This window comes from Mirounga leonina, unplaced genomic scaffold (genome assembly GCF_011800145.1).
Source record: "Mirounga leonina isolate KUSES-001 unplaced genomic scaffold, KU_Mleo_1.0 Mir_357, whole genome shotgun sequence".
NCBI classification, from domain to species: Eukaryota; Metazoa; Chordata; class Mammalia; order Carnivora; family Phocidae; genus Mirounga; species Mirounga leonina.
In genome coordinates, this window is record NW_023270702.1 from 4,782,042 (window position 1) to 4,806,237 (window position 24,196).

At 35.7% G+C, this 24,196-nt stretch overlaps 1 protein-coding gene across 3 annotated transcripts in view; it reads left to right on the top strand.

Moving 5' to 3' along the window:
* TET2 (tet methylcytosine dioxygenase 2) overlaps positions 1 to 23,910 on the top strand; it is a 140,216-nt gene extending 116,306 nt beyond the window's left edge. Inside the window, exons 7-11 of one of the 3 annotated variants that reach the window (XM_035030210.1) lie at positions 4,954 to 5,104; positions 7,287 to 7,376; positions 14,100 to 14,237; positions 16,855 to 17,209; positions 19,109 to 23,910. In XM_035030210.1, the coding sequence (XP_034886101.1) occupies positions 4,954 to 5,104; positions 7,287 to 7,376; positions 14,100 to 14,237; positions 16,855 to 17,209; positions 19,109 to 20,607 (2,233 nt within the window). In that variant the 3' untranslated portion in view covers positions 20,608 to 23,910. Of the gene's footprint in view, positions 1 to 2,255; positions 2,377 to 4,953; positions 5,105 to 7,286; positions 7,377 to 14,099; positions 14,238 to 16,854; positions 17,210 to 19,108 lie in introns of those variants that run through there. The other 2 variants (XR_004683743.1, XM_035030211.1) reach the window with 2 other exon arrangements.
* Positions 23,911 to 24,196: the final 286 nt, after the last annotated feature.

Below are 24,196 nucleotides of genomic sequence, written 5' to 3' on the forward strand. Positions count from 1 at the left end.
TTGAAACAAATATACCAAAATTTATGGACTATAACAAAAGCAGTTTTAAAATGAGACTTCAGGGCGCCTGGGTGGCTCAGTTGGTTAAACGACTGCCTTCAGCTCAGGTCATGATCCTGGATCGAGTCCCACATTGGACTCCCTGCTCGGCAGGGAGTCTGCTTCTCCCTCTGACCCTCCCCCCTCTCATGTGCTCTCTCTCTCTCAAATAAATAAATAAAATCTTTAAAAAAATAAAAAATAAATAAAATGAGACTTCATAGTAATAAATATCAACATTAAGAAAGAACAAACAAAGCCCAAAGTTAGCAGAAGGAAGGAAATAAGAATAAGAGTGGAAATAAATGAAATAGAGACTAAAAAGACAATAGAAAAGATGAATGAAACTAAGCTACCTTTTTGAAAATATAAACAAAATAGTAAACCTTTAACTACTCTTACCAAGAAAAAAAGAGGACTCAGAGAAATACAACTATAAATGAAAGAGAAGGCATTTCAACTGTTACCACACAAATAAATATTATAAGCAAATACTATGAACGATTGTACACCCATAGGTTGAACAACCTAGAGAAAGTGGCTAAATTCCTAGACACATACAACTTACCAAGACTGAATCATGAAGAAATAGAAAAATCTAAATAGACCAATTACTAGTAAGGAGATTGAGTCAGTAATCAAAAACCTCACAACAAAGAAAAGCCCAGGATCAGATGGCTTTAGGGGTGATTTCTACCAAACATTTGAAGATGGGTTAGCAATCCTTCTCAAACTCTTCCAAAAACTTGAAGGAATTATTTCCAAACATTTTACAAGGCCAGCATTACAATGATACCAAAACCAAAGACACTATAAAAAAATTAATTATCTGTCAATATCCAATGAAAAATTAAATGCAAAAACTTTCAACATAATATTAGCAAACCAGGTCCACTAGTACATTAAAAGGATCATATACTATGATCAAGTGGGATTTACTCCAGGGATGTAAGAATAATTCAACATACCCAATCAATCAATGCAATATTCCACATGAACAAAATTAAGGATAAAAATGATATGATCATTTAAGAAGCCCAGAAAAAAGTATTTGACAAAGTTCAACATCTTTTCATAATAAAAACTGAGTATAGAAGGAAAATATCTCAACATAATAAAGGCCATATATGAGAAAGCCACAGCTAACATCATACTCAGTGATGAACAGCTGAAAGGTTTTCCTCTAAGATCAGGAACAATACAAAAAATGCCTAGTCTCATCACTTTCATTCAATATGTAATTCGAAATACTAGCTAGAACAATCAAGCAAGAAAATAAAATAATGGGAATCCAAATCAGAAAGGAAGAAGTAAAGCTATCACTATTTGCAGATGACATTATACATAGAAAATTCTAAAGATTCCACCAAAAACTGTTAGAACTAATAAACAAATTCAGTAAAGTTGCAGAATACATTAATATACAAAAATAAGTTGTGTTTCTATATACTAACAATGAACTAACAGAGAAAGTAGGGAAATAATCCCATTTACAAAAGAAAAAGAAAACACCTAGGAATAAATTTAAGCAAGGAGATGAAAAATCTGTATACTGAAAACCACAAAAGATTGATGTCTCAAAAAAAAAATTGATGAAAGAAATCAAAAAAGACACAAATAAATGGAAAAAATAGTCTATGTTCATGGATTGGAAGAATCAATATTGTTAACATTCCCATAGTACCCAAAGCAATCTGCAAATTCAGTGTAATCCCTGTCAAAATTCCAACTGCATTTTTCATGGTAATAGAAAAAAATAATCCTAAATTTATATGGAATCACAAATGACCCCAAAGAGTCAAAGCGATCTTGAGAATGAAAAAGACAGCTAGAGTCATCATACTTCCTGATTCCAAACTATATCACAAAGCTATAGTAATTAAAACAGTATGGTACTGGCAACAAAACAGACACATAGATTAATGGAGAATGCAGAGCCAACAAATACATGTATGCAAATATGGTCTTTTTTTTTTTTAATGGAGCCAAGACTATACAATGGGGGAAGGATCATTTCTTCAATAAATGGTATTGGGAAAAGTAGGGATCACACCTAAAAGAATGAAACCAGACCTCTCTTAGGCTATACACAAAAATCAACTCAAAATGGATTAAAGTTTTGAACACAAGACCTGAAACTGTAAAATTCCCAGAAAAAAACATAGAGGTAAACTTCTTGGAATTGATCTTAACAATGTTTTTTTGCATTCCAAAAGCAAAGGCACCAAAAGCAAAATAAGTATGACCACATCAAACCAAAAAACTGGACAATAAAGGAAACCATCAACAAAATGAAGAGGTAATCTGGGACACCTGGGTGGCTCAGTCGTTGGGCGTCTGCCTTCGGCTCAGGTCATGATCCCAGAGTCCTAGGATCGAGCCCCGCATTGGAGCCTGCTTCTCCCTCTCCCTCTGCTTGTGTTCCCTCTCTAGCTGTATCTCTCTCTGTCAAATAAATAAACCTTTAAAAAAAAAAAAAAAGAGGTAATCTATTGAATGGGAGAAAATATTTGCAAATAATATATCTAGAAAGAGGCTAATATCCCAAATATACAAGGAATATATAAAACTCAATTAAAAAAAAAAAAAAAACAGGCAAAGGACCTGAGTAGACATTTTTATAGAGAATGCATACAAATGACAAATGGGTACATGAAAAGGTGTTCAACATCACTAATCACTGGAGAAATACAAATCAAAACCACAATGAGATATCATCTATCACCTGACCCTGTTAGCATATCTTTGAACCAAAAAGACAAGAATGTTAGCAAGGGGGCGCCTGGGTGGCTCAGTTGGTTAAGCGACTGCCTTCGGCTCAGGTCATGATCCTGGAGTCCCCGGATCGAGTCCCGCATCGGGCTCCCTGCTCAGCAGGGAGTCTGCTTCTCCCTCTGACCCTCCCCCTCTCATGCTCTATCTCATTCTCTCTCAAATAAATGAATAAAATCTTTAAAAAAAAAAAAAAAAGAATGTTAGCAAGAAGGTAGAGAAAAGGAAATCCTTGTACACTATTAGTGAGAGCATAAACTGTTACAGCCACTATGGAAAACAGTATAGATAGTCCTCAAAAAGTTAATAATAGAACTTCCATATGATCCAGCAATCCTACTTCTGAGTATACATCCAAAGGAAGTGAAATCATTATCTCAAAGAGATTTCTGCACTTCATTGCAGCATTATTCATAATAACCAAGGTGTGGAGACAACCTACGTGTCCACCAGTGGGTAAATGGATAAAGAAAATGTGGTATGGAAGGAGAGGGAATACAAGTTATTATTCAGCCTTAAAAAGGGGAGGGGAATCTTGTAATTTGTAACAACATGGATGAACCTAGAGGACATTGTGCTAAGTGAAATAAGCCAAAGACAAATACATGATTTCACTTATGTGTGGAATCAAAAAGAAAAACAAAAAAGCTGAACTCTGAAACAGAGTAGAGAACTGGTTGTGAGGGCACCTGGGTGGCTCAGTCTGTTGAGCATCTGACTCTTGGTTTCTGCTCAGGTCATGATCTCATGGGTCGTGAGATTGAACCCCACATGGGGCTCTGCACTCAGCATGAAGTTTGCTTGGGATTCTTTCCCTCTTCCTCTCCCTACCCCTTTTTGTGCACACTCTCTCTCTCTCAAATAAATAATCTTAAAAAATAATAAAAAAATAAAGTGGTTGTGAGAGGCTCGGGAGTAAGGGAAATAGGGAAAGGTTGATAAAAGGGTACAATCTTTCAGTTATAAAATGAATAAGGTCTGTGGACCTAATGTGTAACATGGAGACTATAGTTGATAACACTGTATTATATAATTGCAGTTTACTAAAATAATACAACTTAAATGTTCTTTTCCAAAAAGGGGGGCATAAAAAGGTGAGGGATATATTTACTCAGTGGGCAAATCCTTTCACAATGTACACATACATCAAATCCCGTTGTACACTTTAAATATCTTACTATTTGTCAATTATACCTCAGTAAAGCTGAAAAAAAATACCTATTAAGTTTTCCTAGTAGGTTATTTTATCATTTTTGTTCTTTGGGTTCTTTGCTAGTTTTTTCTGTTTGTTTTTTGCCCTTAGGATATATCTCGCTTAGGCTATAAAGTCACAATACTGTATTTTAACCAAAAACTAGAAAGCATTCCAATGCCCATCAATGGTAGAATGGTTATTTTGTGAAATATTCATACAATGGAAAATTGTACTCAATGAATAAATACATGAAAAAGTACACTTATATGCAACAATATGGATGGATATCCCAAACATATGTTGAACAAAAATAACAAGACACAAATAAGCTTATACAATATAATTGTATCTGTGTACATATATATACATATATATATAGTTTTACCCATTTTTGTACTACATATATAAATAAAAAACATGGTATACTATATAAATAAAAATAAAAATTTAGTATAGTATATATATGAGTGAGCAAAATTGTATATATACTACATATATTATAAAAATATGCAAAACTATGCATACATATATATATACACACATATAGTACACTATATATATAATATAAAAATAGGCAAACCTCTTCTGATAGAAGTTATTGTTATAGATAATGCCTGGAAGTATAGAGGAGATTGTGGAGTGCTAGTGTATATTTATTTCTTACTTTGGGTGCTACTTACTTGGGTATGTTTTATTTGTGAGCATTTGCAAGCTGTAAAATTATGTGTACTTTTTCTGTATATTATGCTACAATAAAAAGTTTGTTTAAATTGTGTTTTAAAATCAAAATAGTTCTTTTCTGATGTGGTTATGGCAAGCTTAATATAAACTTCTTTTAAAACTAATTTACACTCATTTTTGCATGCAGACATCCAGAATACAAGATTGGTAGCCTAGATAAATTGTTCGATATCGATATCTATGAACTTGGTCCTTTGATTCCTCAGGAGAACCTGTGCCTGTCAAGGGCTGGATCCCGAGACCTGTGGTGCCTCCTTTTCTTTTGGTTGTTCATGGAGCATGTACTACAATGGATGTAAGTTTGCCAGAAGCAAGATTCCAAGAAAATTTAAGCTGCTTGGGGATGACCCAAAAGAGGTTTGTTTACTTCCTGATATATAATCTCTTTAATTTTGGGGGAGAATTGATGAGTACAGATGAAGTGAACAATATAACATACTCTTAAATTCTCATTAACATAGAGAATTTCATCTCAGAGGTACATCAGAATTTTAGCTATACGGTAGATACACATTATATATTTAATAAAATTAGCATAATAATAACCATGTGATACCAAAGTAGTAAAGTTTGGACAATATAAACTCTTCATACCTATGGCCTTTTGTACTTATCTTTTATGTTAATTCCAGAGTTTTAAACAGCCATCACTGGGGCGCCTGGGTGGCTCAGTTGGTTAAGCGACTGCCTTCGGCTCAGGTCATGATCCTGGAGTCCCGGGATCGAGTCCCGCATCGGGCTCCCTGCTCAGCAGGGAGTCTGCTTCTCCCTCTGACCCTCCTCCCTCTCATGCTCTCTGTCTCTCATTCTGTCTCAAATAAATAAATAAAATCTTAAAAAAAATAAATAAACAGCCATCACTGGTATTAAAACCAAGTGTTAACATTTCATTGTTAAAACTTTCATTTTTCAAACCTGAATTACAGAAGTCATGTCCATCACTGCCACATTCAATAGAGACCACTTCTCATCACATTTTCATATCACAAGATTTGATAGTTTAAAGTTATCATAATGAATGCATTCAAGTAACTAAAACATTTAGATTTTAACTAAATTTCTCAACATAACTTACAGATGTATATCAATTTTAACAACTTGGGTATAGCTTCTAGTGTATGCTAATTGAATAATCAAAAAAAGCCCGAATGTTTACCATTTAGATATGACCAAATTTTTAGTGACTCTGTGAACCTTATATAGTTATACTATGTATATTATAATATTGATATTTCCCTCTATATAAAAAAAATGTGTTAGCTTTATTATTTGTGACTATAAGTGGAAATTTAGTAAAGTACAAAAACTCGTGAAATCATGATATAAATTTTTTCACAGGATTATATTTTTAATAAACTATATCAAATGGGCTAGATGTCCCTTTTCATAAAAAATACAAATAATAAGCCTAATGAAGTGTAGCAATTTTACATATCATCAGCCACTTTAATTTTCCATACTGGAGAGTTTTACCACTATTTTATAAATGTTTATCACTTTCACTAGATTTAATATAAAGCAAATCCAAGGGATGGCTAGGAACATCCTCCCTCAGGTAGGTAGGAGAGCTTGGCTTAGAAACCTTCTCACCTTCTAAACTACAAATAAGTATAACCTTGCCAGGTAGTTACATCTTACATCTTAAGATTTTTTGGAGAAATGTTACTGTGAAATGAGAACTTCTAAGTATGAATGGAATAACTGGGTATTATCACCTACCATTTTATAAGCATCTTACCTGGAAAATCTGCTCTTTGTAGGGGGGAGGGAGTGTAACTGAACATTTCTCCTTTCAAGTAAACTTTACAAAGTTCTGCATATATACCACATTCTAGTTCTGAGAGTTTTATCCATATTTGAAGCATCTACTAACTTTTAGTTCAGTTGAAAGATCTCCTCAAATTTTGAATGCTATTTTTATAAACATTTAAAAATATAAAGATTGAAAATAGATGAACCAAACAAATCCTTTCAATAGCCATTCTTCCATGGCAGCTGATTGGAGAAGGAGTGGAGAATGTGACCTCTTTAAGACCATATGGCTTCATTCTCCTTATCCTATTACTAGCATAGGCTTATATTTATAAAATGCCAAATATCTGCATGCAGAGTACAAAATTGATTAATATAAAAATACCAAAGAGCTAGATATTTTGATAACATACAAACTTAGAAATAGTCATGTTAACGAACTTTATTTAATAAGAAAGACACAGTAGGGCGCCTGGGTGGCTCAGCTGGTTAAGCGACTGCTTTCGGCTCAGGTCATGATCCTGGAGTCCCGGGATCGAGTCCCGCATCGGGCTCCCTGCTCGGCAGGGAGTCTGCTTCTCCCTCTCCTGCTCCCCCCTCTTGTGCTCTTTCTCTCTCTCACTCTCTCTCTCAAATAAATAAATAAAATCTTTAAAAAAAAAAAAAAGAAAGACACAGTATATTGTCATTTGGATCTAAGATGTAGCAGGAAAAATTTAACTGATAGCATCTCTTACATATAGAAAGGATTTAGAATTTAATAAGTAGAGTTATTCATTTTATACAGGAAGAGAAACTGGAGTCTCATTTACAAAACCTGTCCACTCTTATGGCACCAACATACAAGAAACTTGCACCTGATGCATATAATAATCAGGTAAGTTTATTAAAAATTATTGACAATGATTGGAACAGTTTACTTATTATTGATGACCTACCTACTTCCAAAAATATTTTTGAAGCAATGATTTTCCTTTATTGTTCTAAATTTTCCTCTTCCCAATTAGTGAAGCCACAATGTTCTGTTTCTGGTACATAAGAATTATATCATCCAAAAGAGCATATTTTTGGTCTTTTAATCTGTAAAGATAATGAGCTTTTAAGTCTCACAAGCTGTTCTATCCACTAATCTTGTTCTCATATCTCTTCTGTAAGCAGAGTTTGATGGTTAACTAAAATTATGTGGCCCAAATTGTAGGTTCTAACCACCTATTAACTGTTTTCACATATGTCTATACATATTAAGCTATGAGTGTACTGCTTTGTAAGTGTACATACATATGTCCAGATATACCAGATTTTGCTGGATTCTCTTCTTTTTAATTGGCCTTGGCTCCATGAACCAAGCAAAAACATCTTTTTCCTATTTTATACATGTGTTCTAGGCTGTACCTATTTGGAAGGCTAGGTGATTTGTTCAGAAATGTTCATGAAGAAGGAAAAAAAACTGTAAAGTCTCCCCTGTCATTATAACATCAACAACAGAAGCATTAAATGGATATAAGCTAGATATCATATTTAGTATATGTTACATATATTAAATATATATATATATTGTTATAAACTAGATATTGTATTTAGTCACTGTGGACATAAAGAGCAATGTAGGGTTTCTGTCTTTAAGGAATTCCTTCTTTAGAGGAGACAGATACGTAAAATAGCAGTTACAGCTGGAATAGAAGTATGCACATTTCTGAAGGAACAAAAAAGTTCTCCCTGAAAGTAGAGACAACTAAGATCACAAATAGCCTTGGAGACCATATAAAAATCTTTGAACTTTATCCTGTATGTAAGAAGGATACCATTGGGGCATTTTAAGTGTGTGTTGGGGGCAGAGGAGGGTGATTTAATTTAAAAAGAACACTACATCAAAAATTAATGAAGTACTGTATGATGAGTAACATAACATAGAAAATGTAAAAAAAAAAAAAAAAAGTTCACTCAATAAGCCAAATTAAATGAAATACAACTTAGGTTAGTGTAAGATTAAATTGGAGAAGCTAGTGTAGTCATTGGGCAAGAGATGTTAAAGTCCTAAATTAAAGAAATGGCAGTAGTGATAGAATAAAGAAAATAAGTATGTAAAATATCTGAGGTAGAACATACAGAACTTAGTGACCAACTGGATCTGAGGACAAGCAAAAGGTAAATTTCAGGATCCACCAAATTTCTGGCTTGGACAGATGGTTCTATTAACTAGTATTTGGAGTCAGTGAGGAAAAGTAAGTTTGGGGGCAAAAGGGGGAAATGATACATTTCATTTTGGACATAATATGTTTGACATAATTCTAGAATAATTAGATGGAAAATCAGGAGAAAAATCCAGACTAGCACTGTAGATTTGGAAATTGTCAAAATGCAAGTAGTTGAAGCTGAATACATAGGAGTGAATGCAGTTTTTCAGAGTGGAGATTATAAAGAGAAGAGGCTACTGATGGCATTTTAGGCATTTAGGCAACACACTGTCATTTTAGGAGTGGAGGGTGAGAAACCAGTGAAGTAAATGCTGGGGGTAGGCACAATATAGTAAGAGAGGTTAAAGATTTAAGGGAAAGAGGGAGACTGATAGATGGAAGAAAGCTGGAGGTGATGAAGGTGAGCAGAGTACACAGCAACAGGGAGTACAGGGAAGTATGAAGAAGAGTACATTTGGCAAACAATTGTCATTTAATAACATTAAAGACTAATGGGATTAGATTAGTTTACATAGCAGAGACAGACAGGGAGACCAATACTAATTTAATGATTTAGCTACTCTTGTTTCAATTATGGACTTTAACACTTTCCTCAAACATCTACTCTCTTTTTTAAGTGGGAGCAAAAGAGGCAAATTAAATAATGATCTGTTTATAAAGTTGTTTTATATCACAACTTAAGTTTTTAGAAATGCATATGATGTCTATGAAAAATATTTTAAATGCTGTTAATAGTAGTAGGATTAATACTGTTATTTTACAACCTTATCTACTTTGGTAAGTATCACACAAAAGTATATGGGATGCTTGGTACTGTTGTAAAATGTTGGCCATTTTCTGTTGAATAAATTTTATTATAGGTGCTATTAATCACATGGTTTTAGCTGGGGAAAGAGGACAGAATAACAGAGCATTAATGTTCTTTTTACTCTTTTGATTCTTATTATAGATGGTGTCATATACACCTGATTTTCTAAGCATTGATATTCCACCCAATTACATTATGTTTGCAGTATTTTATGCATTAACCAAACCTAGAATATCCAAAATATGACAGTACCCCAAATTTTAGTTTAACAAGATGATTAGGTATAACTCCTTAGATGTGTTTCAGTATTTATATTTGAATAAATATACTGATAAATGGGCATAAAGTTTCAGTTAAGCAAGATGAATAAGCTCTAGAGATCCGCTTTGCAACAAGTGTACCTATAGTCAACAATAATGTATTGGACACTTAAAACTTTGTTTAATGGTAGATCTCATGTTATGCATTCTTCCATAATATATATGTATAATGGAATATTACTCAGCCATCAAAAAGAAGGAAATTTTGCCATTTGCAGAGATGTGAATGGAGCTAGAGTGTATTATGCTAAACAAAATAAGCCAGAGAAAGACAAATACCATCTGATTTTACTCATGTGGAATTTAAAAAAAAAAAATGAATGAACATATGGAGAGGAAAAAAATCAAATCATAAGAGACTCTTAACTATAGAGAACAAACTGAGGGTTGATGGAAGGAGGTGGGTGGGGGGTGGACTAAATGGGTGATGGGTATTAAGGAGGGCACTTGTTGTGATGAGCACTGGATGTTATATGTAAGTGATGAATCACTAAATTCTATACCTGAAACCAATTTTACCATCTATGTTAACTAGAATTTAAATTAAAAAATGAAAAGGAAAAAAATAAAAATAAAAAACTTAAATACATAAATACTCATACATTAAAAAAATACATAAAAAATAGATGTAATGTCTATCTAAATTAAATCAATCAATGGCTGTGAATGGATAAGGTGTTTTGTATATTGCGTGGTCGCTACTAGTGGTAGTGTTCATCCATATGTCTTAATATGTCTTAATAGAGATCAAAAAAATAGCTACGTGATCTTTCCACACAGTACATGGGAAGACCTGTTAAGATTATGGATGCTGTCAAAACCTACCATTTGATTTTTGTCTCCTCCCCCAACTGAATATATTATCCTTATTTTTCATATCTAAATGCTCTTCCCTTGCTTTGTTCCTTGATTTTTAAAGTCTCATTGCTAAAGTTAAACTTCTCATCAGAGAAAAATGTAAGAAAAATAGATAGAGGAAAAACATCTTTAAAGTACTGAAAGAGAAAAAAACTGTCAACCTAGAAATCTGTACCCAGTAAAAACAACTCTCAAAAGTAAAGGCAAAATTTTTTTTTTCAAACTTACAAAAGCTGAAATAATTTACCATGAGCAGACTAATAACACTTTAAAAATGTTAAAGGAAGCCCTCCAGCAGAAAGAAAATGATACCAGATAGAAATCTATATTGACGAAAAGGAATGGAAAACATCATAAACAGTAGATACATGAATAAAAAACCTTTTTCCTTATTTTAAAAATTTCTTTAAGAGATAATTTGCTATTTAAAAAACAATGCATTTTGAAGTTTATAACATGTAGAAGTAGCATAGAGGCTGGGGAATTGAAAGTATACTGTTGTAAGGTTCTCATGTTATATATACAGTTGTATCCTATTTCTTGAATGTAGACTGTGAGAAGTGACAGAATATACTGTAAACCTTAAGGCAAGCAGCCACTGGTGGTGGTGGGGGCGAGGGTGTATAGCTAATCCATCAGTAAAGAGATAAAAAAAAATGGAATCAATCCAAAAAGGTTCTTGAAAGGAATATGGAACCAAATGAAAGATAAGACAAATATATAACAAAAAGCAGAAAAGAAAAAAAATATATATATATACACCCACATACATACATATATATATATATGCAACATATTTCTAAATGACCTATGAACCAAAGAATAAATCACAAGGGAAATTAGAAAGTATTTCAAACTGAATGAAAATGAAGCCATGACATTGAAATTTGCAGGATGAAGCTATTATGCCTCGCTTAGAGAGACATTTATAGAATTGAACACTTATTAGAAAATTATAAAGTCTCAAATCAATGATCCAGGCTTCTACTCTAAGAAACTTGGAAAAGGAGAGCAATTTGAGCCCTAAAAGGTGGAAGGAATGAAAAACTAAACAGAAATCAATGAAATGAAATACGGAAACGAGAATAAATCAGTGAAACCAAAAGCTGGTACTTTGAGTCAATTCAATCAGGAAAAAAGAAAAGGCACAAATTGCCAATATCTAGAGACAAGACATCACTACAGATCCTACTGACATTAAAAGAACAATAAAGATATTATTAAAGCTATATGTCAATAAATTCAACAATTTACATGGAATGAGCAAAATACTTAAAAGACAGTAATTACCAGAGTGCCTGGGTGGCTCAGTTGGTTAAGCATCCAACTCTTGATTTCAGCTAAGGTCATGATCATAGGGTCATAAGATTGAGCCCCACATTGTGCTCTGCACTCAGTGCAGGGTCTGCTTAGGATTCTCTCTCTCTCTCTCTCTGCCCCTCCCTGTGCTTGTGCTCTAAATAAATAAATAAATAAATAAATAAATAAATTTTTAAACACATACAAATTACCAAAGCTTACTGAAGAAAAAAATAAATACCACAAATCATCCTATATCTATTAAAGACATTGAAGTTGTAGTTAAAAACTTTTCTAAAAATTCCAGGCTCAGATAATTTCCCTTCCAAACTTGACTCATTATTTAAGGAAGAAATAACAACAATTCAGTGGAAACTCTTCTAGAAAATAGAAAAGGAGTGAACTTCCAACTCATTTTATGAAGCTGGAAATAACCTGATACTAGAACTAGACAAAGGCATTAAAGAAAAAAGATTACATAGTCCATTGTTCTTCATAAATATTGATGTGCAAATTCTTAACAAAATTTTAGCGATTAGACACAACAAAGTGTAAAAGGGATAATACATCATGACCAAATGGAGTTTATTTCAGGAATGTTTTAACATTCAAAAATCAATGTGATTCACCATAATAGCCAATGTAATGGAGAAAATATGATTATCTCAATAGATAGAGGAAAAAAGCATTTAGCAATCTTCAACATCCATAGAAGAGAACTTTCTCAGTCTGATAAGGGTCATAATTGAAAAACCAAAAGCTAACTTCATAATTAATATTGAAAGACTGAATGCTTTACCCCTAAGACTAGAAACAAGACAAGGACATCCATTTTTACCACTTCTGTTAACATCTAACTGAAAATTTTAGACAGGGCAATAGGCAAGGAAAAAACAAGAAGCATACAGATTGAATAGGAAGAAATGAAAGTGTGCTTATATGCAGACAACATGCTTATCTACGCAGAAAGTCCCAAAGAATCTACCAAAAACTCCTAGTACTAATAAATGGTTTAGCAAAGTTGCAAAATAAAAAAATGAATTGTATTTCTAGGTACTAGCAATAAACAATTAAAAATTGTAGTGAAAACCAATAGCAAATAGCATCAAAAATATGAAATTCTTAGGCATAAAAATTTGACATTTGACAAAAATGTACAAGACCTGTGCACTGAAAACTAACATACCATTGCTGAGATTTAAAAAGACCCAAACTGGAAAGATATATTACATTCCCCAAGTCAGTCAGTAGATTCAGTACCTATCAAAATGTTACCAAGTGTTTTGAAGGAATTGACAAGGTGATTCTAAAATATATAGAGAGAAATGCAAAGGATCTGAAATAAAAGAATTTTCAAAAATATCAGAATTTGAAGATTTCTACTCCCTGATTTCAAGATTACTAAGGGTCCATATTTACTAGTAATCAAGACCGTGATACCTCCCAACACACTGTTATATACCAAAAGATCAGAATAGAAAGTTCAGAAATAGATCCAGCATGAACAGTCAACTGATTTTTGATAAAGGCAATTTAGTGGCAAAGGATAATCTTTTTACCCAGTAGTGTTTGAAAAGTTGGATAGCCATATGGAAAAAAGTTAACCTTGACTCTTAATCTTCATCATATATAAAAATTTACTCAAAATAGATCCACTTATATAAAATTCTAGTAAATGCAAAGTAATTTGTAGTGACAGAAAGCAGAGCAGTAGTTTCCTGGGAACAAAGGAAGCGTGAATTAAAAGGGGAAGGAGGAAACTTTGGAAATGATGGCTATGTACATTATTTTGATTGTTGCAATGGTTTTACATATATGCATGTCAAAATTCATCAAGTAGTACACTTTAAATATATGCTGTTTAATGTATATTAATTATATCTCAACACTGTAAAATAAAAACTTTACCATATCAAAATGTTTGGCCTATTTTGTGTCATTCTGTTGTATTTCTGGATATAAAATATGCAACTATTTTTTTTAAGTTCTAAATAGCCAAAATACTAAGGAATCTTTTGACCTGTTCAGTAGACAGGTCTTACACTATTTTCTCAAATGTAGCCTAAGAATTTCAAATGCCTAAGTATGTCCCCATTCACACACACACTTTTATTTTTCAGATTGAATATGAACACAGAGCACCAGAGTGCCGATTGGGTCTGAAGGAAGGCCGACCATTCTCAGGGGTCACTGCATGTTTGGACTTCTGTGCTCATGCCCATAGGGACTTACACAATATGCAGAATGGCAGCACATTGGTAAGTGGGGCACAGGACAGGTTAGCAGCACATCCTGTGAAAGAGTGGAAGGCTGCAAGTTAGTAGCATGTGATTAGAGTAATATGTTCTCTACAGGTATCATTGCACAAGTGTTTTCATGAATGAATTGCTGTTGCAAAGGTGACCTTGTTTGGCATATCTAGTACTCTCATAATGGGTTGGCACAGTACTGGAAATCTGTTGACAAGCACAGAAAAAGCATGGAAATGTTGATGTAAAGCTAAACCAGTGACTGTGCATTGCCAGCTACTATTAGCTGCCAAAAGTTCTTTCAAAATTCAGTGTCAGGTATCTGGTAGGTTATAATCAGTAAAGTAAAGAGCCATGTACAAGTCAAGGCACCAGTCCACCTTGCAGAGAGAAGTGCAAATGAAAAATACCCTTCTGTGGCATAGTAACTACTGTAAAAAATTCAAAGTACAGAAGAGCCCATTTTAACTACATAGCATAGTGGGTGAAGTAGATTGGGCCGTATAATTGGAGGTCTTCATAAGTGGAGAAAATGAATATGGTCTTAGGGTGGAGCAGTGTTTAACACCGAGAGTCCATGGTGTGGCCTTGCATGGAGAGAGAGAAACCGGGGTGGAGATAAAGAATGAAAAGTTTGGGGCGCCTGGGTGGCTCAGTCGGCTAAGCGACTGCCTTCGGCTCAGGTCATGATCTCAGGGTCCTGGGATCGAGCCCCGCATCGGGCTCCCTGCTCGGTGGGAAGCCTGCTCCTCCCTTTCCCACTCCCCCTGCTTGTGTTCCTTCTCTCACTTTCTCTCTCTCTCTGTCAAATAAATAAATAAAATTTAAAAAAAAATGAATGAAAAAGTTTAAGTGAAGAAACTATAAATTAATCTACCTAATGAGTCATCAACATGGATATATGTGTAGTTAAGGAAGATGACCAATGAGACTTAAGATGAAAAATAGAATACAGAGACCAAAGTCATAGTCTCGGGTAGACAAGAACCCAGGCAGATGGTAAACAATATTGGAAGTAATTCACGAAACCTGGGTATGAAGTTTTTGAGAAGCAGAAACGGTATTAATTTAATGGTCTAGAGCAGAGGTCAGAAAGTTTTGTTTTTTGGTTTTTTTTATTAAAGGAAAGCTAGTAAATATTTTAGGCTTCGCAGGCCACATAGGATCTCCGCCACATTATTTTTTTATTATTATTATTAAAAATGCAAAAAACACTCTTAGTTCACTGGCTGTGCAAAAACTGGCTGTGAGGCAGATTAGCATGTGGACTTCTGATCCAGGAGGACCAACAAGAAGGCTTATCATCCACAGTATCTAAAATCGTCACTAACCATGTGTTGAACACTTGCTCATTATTAGAAGGCTAAGCTAGATTCTAGGAAGAAAATGATAATCAGAGCCATAGTAGGTTCTAAAGATAGCCATGTTTCACTCTAGCAAGGTGATGGAGAGAAGGCAGAGATGAGAAAGGTTCTGCGTAAAGGGGACTTTGCCTCTAATAGGTCACGGTTTCCACAAGGTGCAAGGGAAAGCAGCACTAGGTAAGAACAGAGTAGGGACACACACGTGAGAAAAGGTGGCAAGTGCTCAGAGATGTGGATTTGGAAGACTTATGTATTGGAAGTGAAAAACTCGTTTTAGTCCCATCTCGTGTTAAACTTATCTATCAAGGTAAGTCTGTTATAATCACATTCAAGAGTATCTTCCAGTAATTTTATATTTCCTGCACTTTAAATAATCATGATTATGTTGTTTTCTGCATCACTCAAAAACACTAAATACTATTTTAAAGCCAACAAATAATCTCTCATCAACACCAATATGACTGTGGCTAACAAAAGAGAAAAAGGACATTAAGTTAGCAAAGCAAGAGAGGTAGACTTTACCCATTTTTGGAATAGCCCCTTGTATGGTGCAATAACTTAGAAGAGAAATGAGAGAGGAACAACAGTAAGTTAGGCTTAACAAGTAAAGAAAAGGAGAGAAGAGGAAGGTAGATGCAGAGTTGAGTTACATACTCCCTATAGCAACCATATCTTCAGTTTTACATTATTTAGATTTCACTTTGGTAGCTTGTGGAAATGTCTTAAGCACAATGAAGGGGAGTTAGGAGTCCGGTGTGAGGAAAGATGTGAAGTTTCTTTGTGTACAAAAGTATGAGATTAGGTGACTGTGATAACTAGCAAAACAGGAAATCATTTGGTGGAAGAAACTTTTAGCCCTTTCTCGAAGAGGTTTCACATCTCTCACATCTGTGTTTCAAGTGTGAAAGGTGGGAGATTGCTCCATTTTGGTGGGAGTGTTGCTTCTTCCCTTAGAATCAAAAATGTATTTGAAGAACAAAGTCACCACTGGTAACATTTCCTGACAAGACTCAAAAAAAGAAAAGGGGAAAAAAAAGTCAACATGGACTTGTCTATCTCCCTGTACCATTTTAATGCAACCTCCCTTAAGAACAGACAACATGGTTCATGGTAATACGCCTGTCACTGATCTGGTCCAGGAGAACACCACCACAAATCTAAATACTGACAGGGAGAAAGTTACACACACACACACACACGCACGCGTGCGCGCGTTTCTTTTGGACTGCAACTGAGGCGGTACTGTCTTATTTCCCTACCAGGTATGCACCCTCACTAGAGAAGACAATCGAGAAATTGGAGGAAAACCTGAGGATGAGCAGCTCCATGTTCTGCCTCTCTACAAAGTCTCTGACGTGGATGAGTTTGGGAGTGTGGAAGCTCAAGAGAAGAAGAAACAAAATGGTGCCATTCAGGTGCTGAGTTCTTTTCGGCGAAAAGTCCGGATGTTAGCAGAGCCAGTCAAGACATGCCGACAAAGGAAGCTAGAAGCCAAGAAAGCTGCAGCTGAAAAGCTTTCCTCTCTGGAAAACAGCGCAAATAAGAATGAAAAGGAAAAGTCAGCCTCATCTCGTACAAAACAGACTGAAAATGCAAGCCAGGCTAAACAGTTGGCAGGTAAATTTAATGTAAAGCAACATGCATCTGTGTTATCTGAAACTTATGTTCAAAATGAGGGCCTTAAGTTTTGAACCAGAATCTTCTCTGAAGTCCCAAGGGCCAGGCTTTGCTCTTGGAGATGGTAATGAGATATTGCACCCTCAACCCCAGCTTAATGGAGAAGTATGGATTCTATTCTATAATAAATGGCAGTTTTATGAGGGGATATGGTGAAAATAGTGTTAATCTAGCAGTGACAGGAGGCCAAATTAGAGGCAAGGGAGCTATGAGTTTGGAGACAGATGTAATAAACCAAGAGAAAAGCTTGAGTTTGGGTGGTAGCAATGAAGACTTAGCAAAAATGATAGAAGTGAATGTGCCCCAAATGATTCGCAATACATGGCTGACAAAGCATTGGAACAAAGATGAAGAAAAATTTAAGATTGACTTCAACATTTTAAGCCTAGGTAACTAAAACAGTACTATTTGTTGAAATAAGAAGTTTGAAAATAGGATTTATGGAGCAGGGGCAGGAGAAGATCCTTTCCTTAGCCACATTAAGTCTGAGTTGAGGAGGGGTATCCTCATAACATGTAGTTATCTTCTAAAGCTTTTACCCATCCAAACGGATCACATCTGTGGGTAGTAGCAACAGAGCATTACTTATCAATACTAAGTTGATACTTTCCTTTCAAAATCCCTTGTTTATGTCTTCAGTTAATTGCTATAAAAAGCCATACAATGTAATGTCCATATCCACATCTTACAAATGGTATTGGCCTGGCCATTAACAAAAGAAAAAGGTTTATCTTTTAAGTTTAGTCTACTAGTTTGCTTAGAACCAACCATCTTTGCTTCACCAAGTCAAATTCCCCTACCAATTCATCTCAAAACCTAGAGAAACTAAGTAATTTAGAATAATATGCTAAAGATGCTTAACAAAAATTTGTTGATTGGTTGACTTACACTAAGAGAAGTAAATCCTGTTCACTCCTTAATGTCTCCTTTGAGTTAGCTGCAAAGTATAATCGGAGAACTTTGCCTCCAGTCTTTCCTAACTGGTTTCTGTAATAATCATTTCAGTGCTCAGGACTGCCATTACAGCTCCATTTATTTGTTCTTTTCTCATATATAGATTTTTACGAGGTCATGAAATAAAAGTATGACTTAAAATTTTCACTTACAAAGCTGAAAATTACTTTAAAGTTTTATTGATAACTGTGTAGATAGGGTTTGCCAGTTATATAAGATATGCTTTGGGTGTTAGGTGAAGGTCATTCTTTTCTTCATAGCATTGCTGAATCTTCTGTAACAAATTTTATGCTACTTCCAACTATTTAACAAATTTTATTGCATGCCAGGCAGTGGAGAAATAAAGTAAAATAAGACCTGGTCCCTTCCTTCAAGGAACGGCTTTGCATCAGTGGGAGAAGAGGACTAAAAAATGCATAATTACCATACATTATGAAGCATTGCTCTCTCTGTATGTTTGCAGTGGGTATTATACATGCACTAGAAGATGAGGTCAGAGAAGGCTTCCTTGAGGAAGGGAGGACTGTGCCAAGGAAGGGCAGGGAGGTGGGGTGGAGGGAGAAGGGCACTTCAGGTAGAGTGTGGCATGGTCAGATGCACAGAAGCTCCAGAAAACATGATGCTCTCAGTGAAACAGCTTTTGGATGTTTGTGACATTTTTCTTCACTTACCAAATTGTACCGTTGTAGAGATCTGCTGTTTTATCTAATGCTTTAGACAAAAAATTACTCCAGACAGTGATCAGAACCCTGACTTCGCTCCTCCTTGTTTGATGGGTATTGCATCACCTTACCAGGGGTTCTCACATACGTTTAGGCATCCTCGCTAGCTTCTGTAAAATAATAATCGGACACATTTGTGTGCTCTCTCTTACGCTGTCCACAGAACTTTTGCGACTTTCAGGACCAGTCATGCAGCAGTCCCAGCAGTCCCAGCAGCCGCCGCCCCTACCCCCGCCACTGCAGAAGCAACCTCCACAGCCACAGAAGCAGCTACCCCAACAGCCACCCCAGCAGCAGCAGCCCCAGCATCACCCCATGACGAATAACCCTCAGTCCGAGTCTGGCAACTCCTACTCTTCCTCTGGATCAGCCAATCTGTACATGAGGCGGCCCAATCCAGTTATCCAAGCTTATCCGGGCTCTTCACACACTGCAGATATTTATGGAGGCGCCAGCCCTATGAACCTCTATTCCACCTCATCCCAAGCTACAGGTTCATATTTGAATTCTTCTAATCCCATGAATCCCTACACTGGGCTTCTGAACCAGAATAACCAATATCCATCATATCAATGCAATGGAAATGTATCGGTGGACAGCTGCTCCCCATACCTGGGTTCCTATTCTGCCCAGTCTCAGCCCATGGATCTATACAGGTACCCAAACCAAGACCCTCTCTCTAAGCTAAGTTTACCCCCCATCCATACACTTTACCAGCCGAGGTTCGGAAATAGCCAGAGTTTTTCCTCTAAGTACTTAGGTTATGGAAACCAAACTATGCAGGGAGATGCCTTTAGCAGTTGTACTCTTAAAACAAACGTACACCATGTAGGGACATTTCCTCCCTATTCCGCTCATGAGATGGATGGCCACTTCATGGGAGCCACCTCTAGATTACCACCCAATTTGAGCAATCCAAACATAGACTATAAGAATGGTGAACATCCCCCATCTTCTCACATAATCCATAACTACGGTGCAGCTCCAGGCATGTTCAACAGCTCTCTTCATGCCCTGCATCTCCCAAACAAGGAAAATGACATGCTTTCCCACACAGCTAATGGGTTCTCTAAGATGCTTCCAGGTCTTAGCCATGATAGAACTGCTTCTGTCCAAGAAGGCTTACAAAAGTTACAGGATGCCGGTAACCAGGAAAAGCAGCCTTCTGCCCCCGAGGACAATGATGACGTCTGGTCAGACAGTGAGCAGAGCTTTCTAGATCCTGACATTGGGGGAGTGGCTGTGGCTCCAGCTCATGGGTCAATTCTCATTGAGTGTGCCAAGCGCGAGCTTCATGCCACAACCCCTTTAAAGAATCCCAATAGGAATCACCCCACCAGGATCTCGCTGGTCTTTTACCAGCATAAGAGCATGAATGAGCCAAAACATGGCTTGGCGCTCTGGGAAGCCAAAATGGCTGAAAAAGCCCGAGAGAAAGAGGAAGAGTGTGAGAAGTATGGGCCAGACTATGTGCCTCAGAAAACCCACGGCAAAAAAGTGAAACGGGAGCCCACTGAGCCGCATGAACCTTCCGAGCCCACTTACCTGCGCTTTATCAAGTCCCTTGCTGAAAGGACCATGTCCGTGACCACAGACTCCACAGTAACTACATCTCCATATGCCTTCACTCGGGTCACAGGGCCTTACAACAGATACATATGATGTCTCCCCTTGTGGTGGGTACCTCATTTGAAAAGACCACAACCAACCTGTCCGTAGTATAGTTCTCATGACGGGGGCAGTGGGGAACGAACACAGGCTTCCTGGCAAATGTGGTGGGAAGAACCTCAGCTCACCAGCAAAAAGAGAGGTCATCCTACCATAGCACTTAATTTCCACTGACTCCTAAGTGGTCACAGATGGCACCTAGGCAAAGACCAAAGCATTCTATGCAAAAAGAAGGTGGGGAAGAAAGTGTTCCACAATTTACATTTTTAAACACTGGTTCTATTATTGGACGAGATGATATGTAAATGTGATTTTTTTTCCCCCTTACAACTCTACACATCTGTGACCACTTTTAATAATACCAAGTTTGCATAGTCATGGAACACGAGTCAAACAAGTACTGTAGTATTACAGGGGCAGGAATTTTAAAATACCATCTGGTGCTGAATATACAATGTACTGAAATACTGGAATTATGGCTTTTTAACATGCAGTTTTTACTGTAATCTTAATATTAACTTTTATTTATCAGAATAGCTACAGGATGCATAAATGAATAGACAGCAAAACACTGAATTTGTTTGGATGTTCTAAGAAATGGTGCTAAGAAAATGGTGTCTTTAACAATTGAAAATTTAATGCCTTTATATCATCAAGATGCTATCTGTGTACTCCAATGCCCTTGAATAATAGGGGTACCTTTTCATTCAAGTTTTTAGCATAATTACCTATTCTTACACGAGGTTTTTGTTTTTTTTTTTAAATGCAGACATTTAAAGGCCTCTGGATTTTGCTCATCCAGTGAAGTCCTTGTAGGACAATAAACGTATATATGTACATATATGTATACACATATGTATATGTGCACACACGTATATGTATAAATATTTTAAATGGTGTTTTAGAAGCACTTTGTCTACCTAAGCTTTGACAACTTGAACAATGCTAAGGTACTGAGACGTTTAAAAAAAAAAAAAAGTTTACTTTCATTTTAGAATGCAAAGTGGATTTTTTTTTTAAGGAAACAAGGAAAGCTTTTAAAATATTTTTGCTTTTAGCCATGCATCTGCTGATGAGCAATGTGTCCATTTTTAATATAGCCAGTTAAATCCGCAACGGGGCTTACTGGATTCAAGGGAATACATTAGTCCACAACACGTGTTTTCTGGTGCTCATCTCACATGCTATACTGTAAAACAGTTTTATACAACATTGTATGACAAGTTCATTACTCAAATATGTAGTTTTAGGAATTTTCTCTTAACTGCAGGTAATAACGACATGCTACAGACATAACAAAGCTAGTTCACTTAAGCTGATGCTATTTTATGGATCTGTATGCTCTTCAGCAAACCGAATGGCAGTCTGCTTTTGTGTTGATAATTGTACATTGTGATGTTGTCATTTCTTAGCTTAAGTGTCCTCTTTTCCAGGAAGATTGAGCAGACTGATGCCTGCATAAGATGAATAAACAGGGTTAGTTCCATGTGAATCTGTTAATTAAAAAGAAAAAAACAGGCAGCTGGTTTGCTGTGGTGGTTTTAAATCATTAATTTGTATAAAGAAGTGAAAGAGATGTATAGTAAGTAAATTAAATTGTAAACAAAACTTTTTTAACGCAATGCTTTAGTATTTTAGTACTGTAAAAAAATTATATACATATATATGTGTATATATATATATATATATATATGGATTTGAAGCAGAATTCACATCATGATGGTGCTACTCAGCCTGCTACAAATATATCATAATGTGAGCTAAGAATTCATTAAAGGTTTGAGTGATGTTCCTACTTGTCATATACCTCAACACTAGTTTGGCAATAGGATATTGAACTGAGAGTGAAAGCTTAGAGCATCATGTACCATCATTTTTTTTCCAAGTCTTTTTATTATTGTTATTATTATTAAAAAAAAAAAGCATACCTTTTTTTCAATACTTGATTTCTTAGCAAGTATAACTTGAACTTCAACCTTTTCGTTCTAAAAATTCAGGGATATTTCAGCTCATGTTCTCCTTATGCCAACATGTCACCTGTGTTTATGTAAAATTGTTGTAGGTTAATAAATATATTCTTTTTTCAGGGATTTAACCCTTTTATTTTGAATCCCTCCTATTTTACTTGTATATGTCCTGATGTAACTAAAACTAATTTTGTAAAATCTGTTGGCTCTTTTTATTGTAAAGTAAAGCATTTTAAAAGTTTGGGGAAATCTTTTGACTGTTTCAAGCAGGAAAAAAGAATTACATGAAAATAGAATGCACTGAGTTGATAAAGGGAAGATTGTAAGGCAGGAGTTTGGCAAGTGGCCGTTGGCTAGAGTCTCTCGACACTCTTAAGAGTTTTTGACCCCGTAGCCAATATAGTAGAGGGCCACGAGGACTTCCCTCCATAGGCAGAACGCGTAGGGGTGTGGTGTGCAATCCACCGGACAATTACATTTTGGTCTAAGTACATTTGTGCTTTCTAACATTTCAAATAAATTCTTAAACGAGGCCTTGGAGTTTGGTCAAGTCCTTATAACATGGCTTTTGTCTTTTTTTAAAAATCGCCCCACAGTTTTTGGCTGTGACCAATTTACAAACCTTTTAAAAACGTTTGCATGTGTCAAACTACATGATTTCAATATTGTGCATACACCATGTATCCAACCCCAAATATCTGGCTAGTCCGTGCACATCTGTTGGTTTGAGTCAGCCATCCCTATATGAATGTCTGCTTTCTGCATCATCCACTGTCATTTGTCAAACTGCTGGCCCAACAGGAACAAGAAGTGTAGTTCGGGGTTTGGAGAGCGGGAGGGAGGGAGGGAGGAGGAGAGGAAATCTAGTGGCATATTGTAAATATCAGATCTATAATTGTAAATATCACACCTGCCTCAGTTAGAATGAATGGAAGCAGATCTCCAATTTGCTTATATAGGAATATCAGGTTAACTATATAGCCATACTTGAAAATGCTTCTGAGTGGTGTCAACTTTACTTGAATGAATTTTTCATCTTGATTGACGCACAGTGCTGTACAGTTCACTTCTAAAGCTAGTGGGTAACTTGTTTAGGAAACTTTTGCAGTTTGACACTAAGATAATGAACTCTGTGTGCATTTTTCTATGCTTTTTTTAAAACTTAGTTTCATTTCATTTTCATGTTCGGTTTGTCTATAAAACCTGAGGATGGGTATAAATACTGTAAGTATTGTAATGTTATGAATGCAGGTTATTTGAAAGCGTTTATTATTATATCATTCCTGATAACGCTATGTGAGTGTTTTTAATAAAATTTATATTTATTTAATGCACTCTAAGTATGATCTTCGTTGAAGTTTCTGTTTACTGCCTGAACTGCTGCTACTTCAATGAGACAAAAGGGAATGGAAAGAAATTGCTTTTTAAAGATACTTTTTAGATGGTTATTTGTTAAGCTGTACCTAAAATAATATCTGGATAACTAAAGCCAATTTTTTTCTCTAGTGAAATAGCCTAGATATGCAACTTCTTTTTTTCCCCCCAGCTTACTTTAGCCTGTTGCTTTGTGTGTGTAGCCAGTATTAGGGATGGCGTGACAGACAGCACTTCTGCTG